The 18,301-nt window shown below is 32.9% G+C and overlaps 2 protein-coding genes across 2 annotated transcripts; one reads left to right on the top strand and one right to left on the bottom strand.

Moving 5' to 3' along the window:
* Positions 1 to 7,057: 7,057 nt before the first annotated feature.
* LOC148307438 (uncharacterized) lies at positions 7,058 to 10,234 on the bottom strand. The gene is made up of 3 exons (XM_088263498.1): positions 9,927 to 10,234; positions 8,845 to 9,001; positions 7,058 to 8,161 (listed from the first exon to the last, which is right to left on the bottom strand). Exons 1-3 carry the CDS (start codon positions 10,107 to 10,109, stop codon positions 7,149 to 7,151), a joined length of 1,353 nt encoding a protein of 450 aa, XP_088119624.1. The 5' UTR covers positions 10,110 to 10,234; the 3' UTR covers positions 7,058 to 7,148.
* A 271-nt stretch (positions 10,235 to 10,505) lies between these two features.
* Positions 10,506 to 16,868, top strand: RagC-D (Ras-related GTP binding C/D). The gene is made up of 8 exons (XM_088263416.1): positions 10,506 to 10,681; positions 10,758 to 10,906; positions 12,089 to 12,317; positions 13,506 to 13,601; positions 14,153 to 14,371; positions 15,215 to 15,357; positions 15,956 to 16,104; positions 16,515 to 16,868. Exons 1-8 carry the CDS (start codon positions 10,679 to 10,681, stop codon positions 16,721 to 16,723), a joined length of 1,197 nt encoding a protein of 398 aa, XP_088119542.1. The 5' UTR covers positions 10,506 to 10,678; the 3' UTR covers positions 16,724 to 16,868.
* Positions 16,869 to 18,301: the final 1,433 nt, after the last annotated feature.

An 18,301-nucleotide genomic window follows, 5' to 3' on the forward strand; every position in this document is an offset into this window, starting at 1 on the left:
TTTGAAATTGTAATACATTAAACAAAAATTTTAAAATATATAATACGCGATCAGGAAAAAAAGCATTTTTAAAATAGAAAACTCAGTACCACAAAAAATTGTGCACTTAATAATATATAATAAGAGATACATTAAAAATCTTTTATTGCTTATACATATAGGCAGATTAAAATATTGTTATGAAGTCTCGTCGTAGTTCTGATAAATCAATTTAGAAAATACAAATAATCAAATTTTGTTCTCAAAATTTGCTTTTTGATTTTCAAAAAAAAAATTACGTTAAATATTACCTGGAATTGAGATGCGAATTAACGAATGCTGGGCCTTAAAAAATCTCGACTAACTAAAATATTTGATTTTTTCAAAAAAGTTTAACAAATATATTTAAAATTTAACAATACATATTTGTTTTGGTACTTTGTTTTATCCTTCGTTAATTTAGTGTTAGATAAAGCCAATTTAGTAGGGTGGGTAGATATAATATAACATTAAACAATTTGATTGCTTTCACAAACACACCTCAAAAGTTCACTTAACTCGGTGTGTGAATGAAAATTGGTCATGAAAAAAAATACCGGTACATGAATAACCTGAAAACACCGTTGATATGTTTATTTCAAGAAACATTAGATCATACAACACAGTTAAGATCGAAAGAAAGACTGGGTAAATAAAAAACAAAATTCGTATATTTTTTAAAAAAGTAACCATAAAAATATCTTAATTTCGTGTACATATGTATTTATTTTTGTATAATATATCTAGGTATTACTTCCTTCTTCTTCATATAACCTTATCCGTGCCCAATGGTGCATAGGGCACTGCATCGCATTAATGCAGTACCTATTATCTTTATCATTTTTCAGTCGGCGATCAGTCCTGCGAACAGGGAATATATATTTATGCCAAGCGATATATATATATATATATATATATATATATATATATATATATATATATATATATATATATATATATATATATATATATATATATATATATATATATATATATATATTTATAAATATATATATATATATATGTATATATATATATATATATATATATCGCTCGCGAAAAGTCATTGTTCGTTTTTTTTCTAATTGCTGTTTGCATTTCCTATTGATATGGTGCTAATTTTCAGGTACGTGTTTTCCTCTTTGATTACCCAACGGAATGTGTCAACAACCTCTCCATCGGTCACAGTGAAGTATTTACAGCTACTTCCCAATTCGAAGACGATAACTAGCTCGTATTTGCAACGCCATATCGAGTCAACGAACGAATACGGCCACTAAAGGCGAAGGCGTGCATCCGTAGCGAAAACCACATTTTTACACAAAAAAAAATTGAAACAAAAATATTCAAATATTATGCTTCATATACGAAAAATCATTTAATCGGTTTTTATCATCTAAGTTACGACGTGCAATAATAATAATAATAAATTTGGTTAATTTAAATAGCGCCATTTTCGTAAAACACTACCTCAAGGGCGCTTCGCTGTAAATGAATTGCGGAAAAGAAGATGGTGGAAATGATTTCGTAAAAAACGTGTTTTAAGTTTTTTTTCTAATTATCACCTCACTCTTACTATTTCCTAATACTGGTGGAAGAGCACTCCACGCCATCGGTCCCGCAACAGCAAAGACAACCATGCTAATTTTAGTGCGTTAGTTGCGAGTTGGTTTGCCCATATTTGTTCACAAATCTGGAAAAAAAACTCCCAATTGGAGATTCCAGATTTCCATATTCTTCTTCACCTATGTTGAGATGTCGAATGTTTTTAAAAATAAGAACTCCTAATTAAAGATAGTCCAGATTTGTGGACAAGTATTTGGACACACTCAAAATGTTGTAAAAATATTTTTGAGACATTTATTTGGATTGCCATCTTTTTCACAGGTTGTTTGTTTTAAGTAATCATAATATTATATTCCAATATTTCATAAAACATTTTTTTTAATATAGAGTCGGACGGGGTAACTGTGCGCGCGGGGTAAGTGTGCGCAGTATCAATTGCAACGAAACTAGAGACGATAGCTCGGCTGTCCAAACTCAAAACACAGTAAGGGACATTTTTTTGTAGTACGTTTTTTTTGCATTTTGGACTAAGTAGAATCTACTTAGTCCAAAAATGCAAAAAAAAACGTACTACAAAAAAATTTCCTTTGCTGTGTTTTAAATTTGGACAGCCGAGCTATCCCCTCTACCTGTGTCATCAGTCGCGTCATGCACGCCCCGCAAATGAGACGTCTAAGACTGCAGTGCTCCGCGCCACCTTGTTTGTACAGGTTAGAATGATTTTTATATCATTATTTTGTTTTTTATTTCAATTTTGCATCATGTGTGTCTTTCAAGCAATGCGATATAGCATATTGGTTCGATTTACACCGAAATATGTGTCTATTAAGGAGCTTAAACTGTATTAAGTGGAACAGATTTAGTCCGGTGTTTGGCATAAAACTGCCATTATTTTGGCTACAGGCTCTCGGGGTAAGTGTGCGCACGCGCATACTTACCCCGTTCCGCGTAAGCTGGCGTAAGCATACCCCAAGAGCTCGCAAGTTAAGCATGCCATTTTTACATTTGCTTTTTCTTGTTCACAGGTTAATTTAAAGGGACATAATGCCGCGCAACCATAAAAGGAAGGCTCCAAATAGGTCAACTTGCACGGAAGAACAACTAAATGAAGCCAAAAGATTATTATCGGAAGGCAGACTCAGCAAAAGGTGTACAGCTGAAACAGTGGGTCTAAAGGAAAGCACGCTTCGGAAACGACTCAAAATGGGCAGCGTTGCCTCATCTATGGGCCATTATTACCCCACCTTCACTACAGAGCAAGAGACAGAAATCTACGATTATTGTATTAAAACTGATCAGATGTTCTATGGACTTGATTTGAACGCTCTTCGTAAAATAGCTTTCGAGTTTGCAGAAGTCAACAGAATAAGGCACCGCTTTGACCAAGATCGCAAAATGGCTTGCCGGGATTGGGTATATGGTTTTCTAAAACGCCGTCCAGATTTAAAAATGAGACAGTCAATACCAACTAGCACGGCTAGGGCAATAGGTTTTAATAAAAACCAAGTGAACACGTTCTACACCAACCTTGAGGACTTGCAAAAGAAATACAATTTTCCTCCCGGTCGTATTTATAATATGGACGAGACGGGGATGAGCACAGTACCCAAAAAAACTCCTCTGGTAGTTACTCGAAAAGGAAAGAAGAATGTGAATAGAATCGTGTCCACAGAAAAAGGCCAAACCGTTACTGCAATTTGCTCCATGAGTGCGACTGGAAACTATATCCCTCCTGCTTTCATATTCCCAAGAAAACGATTGAAGGGAGAATTTCTTGACCACGGCCCTGCTGGTTGCATTGGAATGGTATCGGACTCCGGGTACATAAACTCGGATCTATATTTAGGGTATCTGCAACACTTCAACACTTCATGTCCAGCCTACTAGAGAAAATCCAGTTTTATATAATCGACAACCATTCCAGCCATATTAGTCTTAGAGCTGCAAAGTACTGCAGAGAATACGGAATCCACGGACACTTCCACTTCACAGCAGTCATAAGATGCAACCATTGGACCGTAGTTTTTTTAGTCCGCTAAAGTTATAATAAATAAATGGATGGCCTCTCACCCTGGCCGTATTATTGGCCAAGCTCAAGTTGCATTCCTCTTCAATGAAGCATTTAAAAAATCTGCAACGGTGGGCAATGCTTCTGGAGAATTTGCTGTATCTGGTATTTATCCACTAGATAAAGATATATTTTCTGAAGAAGATTTTGCTCCTGCGATTGTAACCGATGCATATGTAGGTCAGCAACCACCTCAACCTGCCAATCGACCGGCGTATAATGCTCCTGCCACTGAACGAGCTCCATCTTTCTTAGAAGCACGAACGCAGGCAACTTCTGTTGGTCCTACTGAACTTGCTCAACCTGTTTTGGGTGAAAAAACTATTTCAACATCAGTTATTCTCGCTGAACCATCAACCTCGGTAGAAGATTCATCGTCGACTATTGTAGTTACGAGCCAATTGACACAATCTCTATCAAGAGAAGAAAAACCGCAAACAGTCGTTAGACCCCTTGCACCAACTCAACCGAGACAAGAAGGAGCCAGTCACATTTCTCTGCTGTCAATAAGTCCTTTGCCGAAAGCTATCAATGTAGGTCCAAAAAAAAAGAGAGCAGGTTGTAAATCTGTTATAGTGACATCGAGCCCATTCAAAGCACAACTGGAAGAAAAGCAAAAAAAGGAAGACGAAATTAAAAGAAAACAGGAAGAAAGAAAACATAAAAAGTTTAATAAAAATATATTCAAATCCCCAAAAATTCGCCGTCTTTTCGAAGAACCAGGTCCTTCTAAAAGTAAACAATGTAATCCAGTAAAACAAAAGGAGGAATTTTACTGCCCATTATTTAAGGAAAAATATGAAGATACAACATTTGATGAATGGATTAAATGTTCATTATGCCAAAAATGGTGGCACGAATTGTGCAGTAACTTTGAAAGGGGTGTTTTTATTTGTGACTCGCGTGTCTAAATTTTGTCTTGTTTTTATTTCATGTTAATTTTGAATTCTTCTTTTAAATTGTTTAATTTTTGTTTAATGTTAATGTCACATTGGGGTATGTGTACGCGCGCACACCCACCCTATCGTAGTGCGTACACTTAGCCACACCGTGGGGTAAGTGTATGAAAATGTATGATGCTAGTTTTTTATTCAGAGTAATGAGATCTTCAGTTATTAAGGTTTTGTGTTCCAATTTTATTATAACCTAATAAACACTTAAAATAACTACCATATTTTCATTTTAGCAAACCCTTTAGTTTTTCCATAGCACCAATCAGAGTTTAAACTGTGCATACTTGACCCGCATGACTCTACCAGACATCTCACAGTGAAGCTTGATGCCATAAACATGGGCGCCCGCAGGGGGTTAAGTTAAAATAAAGCATTTCAATAATAACCGATCAAATATTTATTTTTATTAGAAGAAAAAGTTTATTTTCTAACTGGATTGATTGAAAATAATTACTTTCATTTATAATGTTAGGTACTTTCATTTATGTGTTAATGAAGAAATTGTTGCTACAGTATGCCCTTTATTACTACAATGTCCTGTCCGTGTGTTCACCATACAATTCGCTACAGTAAATTTAAACTACATCAAAACATTACTAAAAATATTTTACCCCCCCTAGAAAATTTTCTGCAGGCGCCCGTGGCCATAAAAATATCTAAAGTTTATTGGTTACGTCGAGAAAAATCGACCTACATCAGTGTATGCAACCCTTCCTTGGTCCGTCCCCTCAATTGTGGTGTTATCAGAGCCCCCTAATGATGATAGCTTTCAGGCGCCTGTTCGGGCTGTCTCAGGCAAGGTCCCGGAACTCACCATTTTTTTAAATTCAAAATTTAAGTATTGTACTAACATTTCTTGGTGGAACTACATTTCGTAGAATAAAATAACTACATATGTAGATTTTCCACTTGAATTTTATTTGACCAGCAACCTATGGAAAAAACCACACAATTGTTATTTTATTTTATTCAAATATGTTTTAAATATTCATTACAATACCATATTTTATAATTTTGACAAATTATATAAATATTGATTGTAATTACGTAAGCAAAAACATTGTTTCGTATAATTGTTTTTTTTTTTAAATTTAAAATTATCTGGGAAAAAAGGTGCCGGAACACTGTTCCACCACGTTACATGAAAAAAGAAGCCCTAATTAATGGTAACTAAATGTTAGCGTAATGTTTTTTACGTTATAAAATGAGTTGTATAATTTCACAATATAACTGCAATCCGATTACCATCGAAGTTATAATGGTTGTATGCATACATATTTCAAGCGTATTAGTCACTTAGAATGTTCTAAAATCACTCCATACAAAATTGCTTCTATGGTTAATAGGTAGGGAAAGGTGGGGTATTCTTGGACACAGGGTATTGTTGGACAGCGTGATATTTTTTTCCCTAGAAATCCTTGACAGTTTCAACCAACTGTCATCGATTCGTCTCAGGCTCAGTTTCCGTTGAGGAATCGACCTGTGTACATACACTGTTACCTCCCTGCCATAGCAAATAGAATTTTGATACTTCGAAAGTATTTTTTTCACTTAGTAATGTGTTTATTTTGACTGCATTTTGCGACGAACCAACTCAGAAAAATACATTTATAATATTTGTGGAACTTTAAGCCTCCGACGCACAAAAGAATTTTGTATGAAGTTTTCATTGTCTACATAATTGTAACATTGCTGCACGGGTTAAAAATGATATTCAGTGTCTTTAAAAAAAAAATTGCTTTAATTTATATGATAAAAACATTGAGAAAATTGGAAGCTTTGAATTTACAACTTTTCTCAAAAGTGTAATTTTCAACACATTGACTCCGTATAAAATAGTTTTTAATATGAAATGAGATGAAATAAGATTTTTTAAAATATATGGAAAAAAAAACATATTTTAAAATTTGCTTTACCATAAAAAGTGTAACAATAAATAAAAATTGGAATTAATAATAATCAATAATAAATGGATGGCTACTACCATATTTAATAAATTCATACTAAAGAAAAACACCACTCTGATGTATGCAAGTCAAGGATGGATTTGGCAAAAAAAAAAAGTAGGCTGAATGCAGTCAAAATCAGATCTCCCAGACAAATTTGCTGCAAACGATGTATGATAGATGTTCGAATGGTAATATAAAGGAAGAATAAAAGGCTGATATTAGCATCATCCATAAAAATAAGAAAGGTGTGTTGAGATGGTTCGGACATATGGAACAAATGAGTGAGTTAAGAATATGTAGTAGAACAAATTTATGAGGCAAATGTAATTGAAAATAGGAGCAGAGAAAAACGGAGGAGAACTTGGCATTATCAAGTATTAATACTTGGGCGTGGTCAGGTGAGGAGTCGGAATAATTGGCGTGGCATGTATAAGGGTATGCATGAATGTGAAAGAGGTGAAGATTGTTTACAAAGACAGACCGGTGTGGCATTCTTTTCTCTCTCCCTAGCCCTGCAGATAAGCAGCGTGATGGTTAGTTAGTTAGACAAACAAAAGAAAGATAATCATATATTTTTATTATCGCAAGCAATATTTACAATATAATAATGTGAGAGTCATCAGATTCTGTCTTTTGATGAACTTTTAAATGGCATATCAAGGTGCATTTTTGAGTAAAAGCTCGGCCACATTGTGGACAAATATGTTGTTTCAAATCGTTATGGATTTTCATGTGCTGATTGAGAGTATTCTTTCTTCCGTAACTTTTAAAACATATATTACACTGGAAATTTCTCTCCTTACTGTGTACTATAGAATGATCATTGTAAGTTTTTCTGCAGTAAAATTCTCTACCACATTCACCGCAAACGAAGTTCCTTTCTTCCTGATGGAAGCTACGGACGTGCTTGGACAAAGCGCTAGAATAACCAAATGACTTTGGGCATAATGCACACTGATACCTCGGTTTATCTATGGAATGGATTTTCTCCATATGTTCTTGGCGTTTATAATAACTTTCAAATGCTTCCATACATAATCCACACTTGTGTCTCATTTTTGTTCCAGTGTGACTTCTCATGTGATTCCCGAGTGTTGTCTTCTTGAGCAGTTTATTACAAACATCGCAGGGAACCTTATCGTTGTCATGTCGAATAATATGCTTTTCGAGGTACTTCTTAATGACAAAATACTTTCCGCAGACATCGCAAACATAATTTGGATAATGGACTCTCATGTGGTCTACTAAAATCTTATGAAATCTAAATGTTTCTTGACAAATGTGACAAGTCACAGAATCCTTATCCAATTTGAAGGGGATTAATTCTGAATGATACATTTTGTTATAGAGTTTATTATATTCATTTTTTGACATTGAATTTATTTCTTCCTTCGAGAATATGCTCAAAATTTTTTTTGAAATGTTTCGGCGAACTATTTTTAGGTTTTCTTTTTTTATTTTCAAACAAGAAAGAGAAGACTTGATTTTATATTTTTTTCCCACCTTAGAATTTGGAATCAGTTTAAGAATTTTGTGTTTGTATTCCAAATTATCACTTGGGTCTTCGTCTGAATACTCCACTTTAATTTTACATTTTGGTGGTATATCTAGAACAAACAATTATTAAAAATTATTTTAAGATTTACATTTATATAATAATGTTGTCTCATTTTTTAAATTTTGTTACCTATGCTAAAATTAATTTGTTGCATCTTATATTAATAAATGCAAGTATTCTGTCATGTCTTTTTTATATATTTTTTGTAAGCCAAAATAACACCATTTCTTTCATATACCTTCACTGTTGGTGGCGACCGAAAACATACTAATAACTGACTACATTTTTTCAATACATACTAGTGTGCAGGCAAAACAGCGTTTGATTTGACTACGCAGTATGTTTCATTTGATTTTCTGCAAGTGTGCAGATAGACTTAGCAATGAAATATAAACACATTATTTTACAAATATAAATATAGTTGCAAAAAATAAAAGTTAAACTTTAATACCAAGTATATTTATTTAAACGATATTTATATAATTGATAATGGAATTTCATCAAAATATATATACACAATTTTTAGCGTGCATTGTGGCAAATGTCTTTTATAAAATAAGTTTTCTTATAAACAAATACATACACAATTCCATTTCGAAATAAAATTATAATTGATCTAAATTGCTCTTATAATTTTCTATATCACAAACTTTTTTTGCTGAGTTTCTTCTCATCCTTCACTATAGATTGTTTTAAGCGGAGAATGAAAGTAGATCTGTTATTTAGACTTACCTGCCGAAGAATTACTTCCTTGTAGACTTTTTACTTCTTTGAACCACAATTGCGATTTTTCAGTTTGAAGACGAAAAGAAAAACAATCTCGCAATTTTTCAATACATATCTCACAAATGAGGTAAAGAGACTCTACGTTAGTGTCATTGCTCTGAACCTAAAAAAAATATATTCATAAATTAGAAAAATTCAGGCAGCCCTTGACAATTTCACACAATTTGCTATTTCAAAGTTTATGCATAAAATCTCCAATATCCCACGATGAGTTTACAAAAAAGTTACCTGAAAATGCAAGCATGTTGACTTAAATCATAATAGTTTTATTTAAAAAAAAACTACTATCAAGTGGTTGTTACATGTACTGAGGTCCTTTTTCTGAGCTAAGTAGACATTTACAATCCCTCTCTAAAACACTTTACACCTGTTTATTTGGGCAACTGATATACAGCTGGCTCGATCGTTTAAAATTTGTTCCAAAATACAGTGGAACCTCTCATAACGAGTACCTCACATAACAAGAAATTTGCATAACGAGCAAAAAATTGTGAAGATGCTCCCTTAATGAGCGACATTTCGCGCAACAGAGAAAGGTCAAGTCCCTTTTTCACAATATTAACTTGTGAGCCGGGACTTCCGCACCAGTCAAAACATAAAATGTTTTGCCTAACAAGTAAGATTCCGGAACAAATTATGCTCGTTTTGAGAGGTTTCACTCTAGTCTTTAATGTATCTGTGTGCGAATATCGCTCAAAAGATAACAAGACTTGTAATTTATCCAGTGGTATGTTTATATACTTGCAAAATAAGGGATATGTTTTATTTATAATTTAAAGTTGTAGATATGTTAAGAAATATATATTTATTTTTGCATATTCTAAACTAACTAACTAACCAACCATCACGCCGCTTTTATGAGCCTGATCCCTGATGGAAAGGAAGCAACTGGTCCCCTTCCAGGATTTATGCACTCACTCACTAATTGATCTACCCAATATTTTCTATGTCGCCGTAACGGCGACAACGGAGTACAATGGGTTAAAACATATTTTGTCTGAATAGGTGTATAAAACAAAATAACTCACCTCTAAAGAAAAGCATTTCCTTAACATATCTGAGTATATTTCTAAATTACCATCATATACAAAAGGTTGAAACATATTTTTTAATTTTTCTTCGGAGAGACAACATTGACACATGCCATAAAATGGTTCAGTTTTGACCGATTGTTCCTGCATGTTGTCGTGCAAAAACTCTGATAAATTCATGACTGTAAGCAAATAGAATTTATTCTATAAAAAGATAAACATTCCTCTAAAAATATCATAATTAAAGATTCAAATGTTCCGGCAAAAATTATTTGTTATCAAGGTTACTATAACTCGCGGGGACTGTCAAAAGTGACAGATAGATGTTTTACTAAATAAACTGGCCACATTTAAAAAAGCATAAAAAAGAATCCAAGAACCCATTTTTCGGATACAACTTTGTAAAAAGGATTTCATTTCTACGTTTGTCTTCATAAAAGTAAATTACAAGCACTTTAGCTTTTTTACTTATACAAACTGAATCGTGCGTAGGTAACAAATATTTAATGAATATGAAATGTCTATAGTCTATGGACAGAATTTTCTATCTTCTGTCAATTGACGGATCGTCATTTTGTATTGTGATATATAATATTTGTCATGATCCATGTACTTTTTGTATCGTGCAGTTTTAATACGATTTTGCGTATGATTTATTGAATGATTTAACATTGTATTATCTTGCATAGTTTTATAATCGAACAAGTTTAAAAGCATTCAGCTTTACATAGGCCCTCTGGCGTTCAGCCATGGTGAGCTAAACATCTTTGTCAAATTATCGTTTTTTGTATTACGATATCATAAAATAATTTAATTAATTATTTTCAGAGTTATCCAGATGAACCTGAGGGCGGGTTCGGCGTGGGATCATTTCCAAAAGATTTTGGCTATGGACCATTCGAACAAGACGGTGATCCTCAGTCAGGATCAATTCAATCAGAACCGAAACCAAGAATACTCCTCATGGGGCTTAGGAGGTTTTTATTTATTTATTTATCTAAGCCTACAGTAACTTAGTCGTAAGGAATCTGCCAATATCATTCCCATAGCATATTTTTTAAATGCAAAATTTACATGATTAATATTTGAACCTTTATCAGTCTAACGTTTGGGCAATCATGTATTGTGTGGCTGTTGTTAAGTATAAAGTATATCAATTTACTTTATCACATTGTGTACTTAGTGTCAATTGTGCGTGAGTATGGAATAAAGAGGGCGTGAGGATAGAGTAAGTTTATTTGAAGTAGCCCAAAATCTGTTTTGCCAAAATGATTTATTTTAGAGTCAGTAAATATTCCATAAATAAAGGTTTTTATTAATGTTTAGATACAATTACTTATCATAGTTTTACTCACTGTACAAATAAAAATACTAGTTTCCTGTAACACGATTTTGTTTTGTAAAGGGTCCGCCAAATAACATTTTTTTTTTGAAAATGGGGCGCAAAACATCGAGTGTAGCTTCGGCTGTGTGGCACGTAGCGCCGTCCTGTTGAAACCAAATGTTGCCAATATCCTCCTCTTCAATTTTTGTGAACAAAAATCCGTTCAACATGGCCCGATAACGATCGCCATTGACTAACGGCCACTCCTTGCTCATTTTCAAAGAAAAATGGCCCAATTATGCCTCTGGACCAAAATCCGCACCAAACAGTGACTCGTTTTGGGTGTACCGGCTTTTCAATGTATGCGTGCGGGTTTTCTGTGCCCCAAATACGACAATTTTGCTTGTTTACATACCCGCCAAGATCAAAATGAGCTTCATCCGAAAAGATGATTTTTTTGGCAAAATCGGCATCTTCTGTAAGTCGAATGTCGCAATATTTCCCAGCGTTGTTCAAGCGTATACACAACCATATTCGCTCAGCGGAAGGATAAAACTAATTATCTGTCAAATCAGACATGAGCTAAGTGTTACCATTCACGAAATAAGCACTAGTTGAAAAAAAAAACTTTAGATGGCGGACCCTATATTTATAAAAGAGAATTTGTTAAAATATACGACACAACCTTAATCCCTTTTATCTTGAAAAAAATAAACAACCCTTGCGATAAAGTTCTGTGATCTACTAATTAAAGTTTTGTTAGTGGTCCTTAAAAAAATTTAAATCATGGCGTCTTAATGATTTGGTAATCGCCTTTTATCTTACAATGTTACAGATCTGGAAAGTCCTCAATTCAAAAAGTTGTCTTTCACAAAATGTCACCGAATGAAACTCTGTTTTTGGAATCTACAAACAAGATAGTCAAGGATGATATTAACAATAGCAGTTTTGTGCAATTCCAAATATGGGACTTTCCGGGACAAATTGATTTCTTTGACCCGGCATTTGACTCGGAGACTATTTTTGGTGGCTGCGGAGCTCTGGTGTTTGTTATTGACGCACAGGTATGAACTTTTTTATTTCTTTTAATTATCCTATCACTTCAAAAAAGCTAAATGTCAGTGGGAACTATGTGGAGCCGTATATTCATTAAAATTTAGCTTACTTACCTTATCATTGTCATCACTTTAAGATGTTTAGTAATGTAGTGTAGATTAAACGATTTACTTACTAAAATATTACACCAGAAATGATAGGAAGGTGCAAGCAGTAAAAGTATCAAGCAAAATAAGTGTTAAAAATATAAATTTTAAGAAACAAAAATAAAAAAGGATTATTATGCAAATTTTTACGACAATAAGTATTATTAATAAGCAAGTTAGCACTAGGAGCACTAAGTAACTAGTAGAATACCAATCTCTGAGGATTAAACCAAAGAACAACTGAGTGTTGCCAAGTAATCTCTAGTGGCGAACCCTTCCCAATTTATTTGTTCCCACCACCCGTTCCACGCTTTGATCATCGCTGAATAAGCAGTATTTACGACACTGCTACCATCTGGACTTGCCCTTCCCATGTCAAAGAACAACAGAACTTGCCCTTCCCATGTCAGAAGCCCAACCGTGCAGTCTTGTGCGGACAGAGAAGTTTCGTACATATGCTATGGCGGTTAATGTCATTTTTATTCTCAATGAAATGTTTATTAATCAAAACTAAATTATTTTGTGGATGTTGAAAGATTAATGTTTATCAATATTATTATAATTTTGATGAACATGGCACCGATATTTATACATGACCTCACATTTCATATAACTAACTAATCATCACGCCGCTTCCCGCAGGGGTAGGCAGAGAGAATAGAACGCCACACCTCTCTGTCTTTGCAAACATTCTTCGCCTCTTCCACGCTCATGCATCTCCTCATACATACCCGCCGATTGTTACGACTCCTAACCTGACCACTTTCAAGTATTTGGCATACCTGATCGTGCCATGTTTTTCTCGGTCTTCCTCTGCACCTTTTTCCACTTACATTCGCCTCATAAATTTGTTTTACCGTTCTTTCCTCACTCATTCGTTCTACATTCTAAACCATCTCAACACACCATTCTTAATTTTATCGATAATGCTTATTTCAGCTTTGCATTCCTTCCTTATTTCACTATTCGCACATCTATCATACATTTCATATAATGTTTAGAATTTAACTAACATAATATAAGCAATACATATTTATGTTACAATTTCAGGATGATTACATGGAAGCATTAAATAAATTGAATTTGACCGTGACAAAAGCATATAAAGTGAATCCGGCAATAAAATTTGAAGTTTTCATCCATAAGGTATTTACCCATTTAAGTCACATTTTGTAATTTGCAGCCAAAATTATAAACTCAAACTTTATGTATATAATTTATATTTGATGCACTAACTTTGTGATTTTCCATTTTATAATTAAAATGTAACGTTGTTTTAAAATACTATAAATATTTTATTATAATGTCTACCGGTTTAGAAGCTAACCGCTTCCTTATCAAGACTGATTAATCATTATTATTATGTATTAATCAATCTTGATAAAGAAGCGGTTAGCTTCGAAACCGGTAGACATTATAATTAAGTTATAATAATATATTTATAGTGATTTTAAAACAAAGTTACATTTTAATTACTAAACTTTATGTTTAAAAATAACATCTAAGCACTCAATCTCAATATTTTCAAGTTATTATTTTTAAGTTATTTTTGATGTTTGAACTCATTTATTTTCAAATCAGCCCATTTTCAAAAATTAGTCAAATAAAAATATTATTTACTTTTGAGTATAAATATATATTTAAAGAAAATCTCAAGGATACCTTTATAAAGAAAAAAAATGCAAATACCTTTTCAGGTTGATGGCTTGAGTGATGATTACAAGATGGAATCTCAGCGTGATATTCACCAGAGAGCTACAGATGACTTGAGAGACAATGGGGGCGACCAAATCCACTTAAGTTTTCATTTGACATCTATTTACGACCACTCAATTTTCGAGGCTTTCTCCAAAGTTGTCCAGAAACTCATTCCTCAGCTGCCTACGCTAGAAAACCTTCTTAATATTTTGATTTCTGTTAGTATTATTTTTGTATATATTTTAAGTCAAGTTGTTATTCAGCTTGTAATATTGTGTGTGAAACAATTTTTTTTCTCCCATGTACTTTATGTTTAAACTTATATTTTTGTACTTTCTTAACCTTTCCCTTACGGTGCTAAAAAAATCTGCGTGCACCGTTGATATGTGTTTTGTACACTAAACGAAAATGTGGTTTAAAAACGGGAAAAATGTGAATATTCCTAAATGTTGCTTTTATTGAGCATAGTTGAAGTTAAAATGCATCAATTTTGTAATATTAGCTCCGGTAAATACCTAAAAAAAAACATCGCAATTGCCGCTGTAGCAAGCGCAGCGACACGACCACCCTGAACGAAGACTCGTGCGCTACTAAAATGAGATCGTCGGAAACAGTATAAAGCCGCGTAAAGTGCGTACGTAAAGTGCGGCACGCACATATACTCTGAGAAACGTTTGTGTATTGGTGATTCTTTCCCCGATTTTTTTAACAATTTATTTATGTCGCTGCAAATGAATAACTTTAAATTTTATAATGTTTTTATGTAAGACTAAAAAGTATTACGAAGGAATCAAAAAATCTGTGTTTGATTTAACAATTAATACATAAATTAAAATGGAGTTCTACAAATTAAACGCCGAATCAATAAATATATTATGGAGGAATACAAAAATTCTGACCCCGTATCTGTTATAATTTATACAGATATTCTCATTTTTAAAGTCAAGTTGTAGTAAATACATATCAACGAGAGGGGAAGGTTAATAACAATGATGATTTTTTTTTCTTAATTTTTCATATTTATCATTAATATATATTATATGATATTCATGCTGTTTTAGAATTCAGCTATTGAGAAAGCATTCCTTTTTGATGTGGTGTCAAAAATATATATTGCCACTGACAGTTCCCCGGTGGATATGCAGAGCTATGAACTTTGCTGTGACATGATCGATGTTGTTATGGATGTGTCTTGTATATACGGGTATGTAAATTTTTATTGTAACTATTAATTTAATTATTTGGTATTGCTGACCTGGTGGCCTCCATAGTATAATGGTCAGCACTCTCGGCTACCATGCTAGAGGTCCCGGGTTTGATTACCTAGGGGGTCAAATAAATAAAAGTGATTTTTTCACTCTTAATATTTATTCAATACTACCCTGGACTGGTACCTGAAGCGGAGGGCTGATCACCTTTCCTTCATGTGTTAACGATCAAGAAAACACTGCGTTTGTATGATGCAGTGCCCTATGCACCATCGGGTGCGGATGAAGGTTAAAAGAAGAAGAAAAAGACCTGGTCTAAAAACTCTAGCGAATTACCAATAGAATCTGTTGATTTTAAAAGATCTATGTATATAAGAAAAAAACAACTACAATTTTTTTTGAATCCCAATTTTATTTGGTTGCTAGTCACATTAAATAAAAGTGGAAAAAGCTATTGAGGTGCTGTTTTATTTTTATATAAAATCCAGTTTAACCTCGAAATCACGGGAAAAAATAAAGTTATTTCTAAATTTGTAATTTAAGATTTTATAATACTTAATACAATGAAATATTTGTAACATAATCGACTTTCAGATTGATTGATGATACGGAAGCAGCAGCATTTAACAGTCAAAGTTTCAGTCTAATTAAGCTAAATAATGGAACCATTTTATATTTACGGGAAGTCAATAAGTTTCTTGCTTTAGTATGCATTTTAAGAGAAGATAATTTCGATAAACAAGGTAAGAAAACCTTATACATACTTGTTTGCCATGTTAAACTTTTTTTTTGTAATTTCATACTTTATATGAATATGCTTATTATTTTTACTTATGACCATAATCTGGTATGCTTGTTGACAACATTTCTGACATAAGTTGTTTGAATGAGTTCAATTTCTTTCTATTGGAACTATGAAATAAAAAATTGCCACTTGATATGAGAATTATGTCAGTTAAAAAATAACTTTTTAGGAGATTTTAAACTGGATCGTTCTCCATTCCAGTTAGGTGATTTTTACAATTGTTCGAAAAATAAAAAAAATTGTGTGTCTATTTCATTTCAGATAAATATTTGAATCTAGAAATTACAATGTTTGAATAACTACATCAATATTTTATGCTTTTTTTAAACGTTTACATACTCTTTTTAGGTGTTATTGATTACAACTTCTTGTGCTTTCGGGAGGCCATAACTCAAGTCTTTGAGCTTAGATGTAAAGGACAATCTATGCTTTCTTCAACCCCCACAGACCAGTCAGTGCCATCTTCAGGTTTGCCGATGAATTCCACACCCATCATGGTGAATGGAAATGTCTCTGGAGATAGTGCTAATAGGAACAATACCTCTCTAACTACCTGAATGTTAAACCTAATCCATTATTGTCATATTGATCTATGTACATAAATATCTATATATTTGTAAATTATATTATGCTACACAGAATTGAGCTGCGAGTTATCATTGTACAGATATAAATAAAGATATATACAAATTGAATTATTTTTACATGATTGTTTTATTTTATTTATTGTTTCGGCATTTACTTTGTGGTAAGACATGTTAAAATTATTAAATAAAACACTTGTTTATTTACCACTTGAGTTTATTTATGACTACTAGTTTCGGGAGCTAAGCTTCCATCTTCAGGTCTAAATAATAACAAACATAATTAATAAAAAAAACTGTTCTACAAATAAGGAGAGGGGTTAGTTAGTTAAGGGGGCGGAGTTTGAAAATAAAGGAAAAATGGAAAGCAAAGGTGAAGAATTTTGAAATAATCAAATATTGATTAAATTATTATTATTATTTAGGTTTTTATGGATTTTTAAGTTTCTAAATAATTCATAATTTGGTCTTTGTGTGGTACAAGGCGTAATAATTTTAGTTTATGAGAGTGGAATGAGTGATTTGTATCCATTATGTGATTTGGAAATTCCGAAAAATAATTACTAACAAGACTAATTATTTTACTTTATTGAAAGTGCATACACAGTGTGCTTCTTAGGATACTCATTTTGGTAAATTACTCTAGTTTACAGGTTTCCAACACGGGCGGTACCACACCTTAAGTAGTCACTGAAGGTATTAAAGGCCCAAAGAGACAGAAGGGAGGGTTAGGATGTGGGAAATATATTTTTGATCCCTCCCCCTCCCTCTCTCTCCCTATGAGAACATATACAGAGCTGAAAAGATACAGCACTTAATAGGCTTGAGAGAGGAAATCAAAGGGCTTATATATGTTTAAACATAAAGTGATGATATTGGCAATGGAAAAATATAATTTATTTTTAACTTGAATATTGGATTTAAGCTATTTTCTTGACGAAGTTCTTTGCACATGGCTATTCCAACTGAAAAATGAATGCAATCGTTATAATACTGCATTTATATAAATTTTCAAAAATTGAGCAATATGTTTGTTCAATAATATCAATAGTGGATAAAACACAATGTACGATTATATATTTATAATCATACATAAGAAGTGTTCATTGCATTTCTTTTCCATGTATTTATTAGATTGTCTTTTTGTGTTTTGAACACTGTACTCCAGTACAGATGATGCGATGGAAAGTGCTCAGGAGGAAGAAAATTACTCATGTTTTGGAAATGGAAGAGGAATAGTAGATAATTTCCAAGAAAAATAGAATAACAGCAATGGCTATCGCACTCATGATTGGAAACCGGTACTAAATTGATTTGTGTAAGTTGGATATAGAAGCTTGAAACTTGTTACGATTTCTGTGAGTAAGTATTTATTCAAAATATTTTGTCATTTTTCGATTTTAGAGGGGTTTTGGGAACTCGATCATTATATTTTTAGTATCCTGTTAGTATTGATGAAGGTTGACATGTTGATTGTAATTTTGTGTCTTTTACCAGAACGTAGGAAATATTTTGTGTATAATCAATATACTGTATAACAATATTACCCGT

Source organism: Brachycentrus maculatus, unplaced genomic scaffold, assembly GCF_059751285.1.
Source record: "Brachycentrus maculatus isolate JH-2025_06_01 unplaced genomic scaffold, ASM5975128v1 h1tg000199l, whole genome shotgun sequence".
NCBI classification, from domain to species: Eukaryota; Metazoa; Arthropoda; class Insecta; order Trichoptera; family Brachycentridae; genus Brachycentrus; species Brachycentrus maculatus.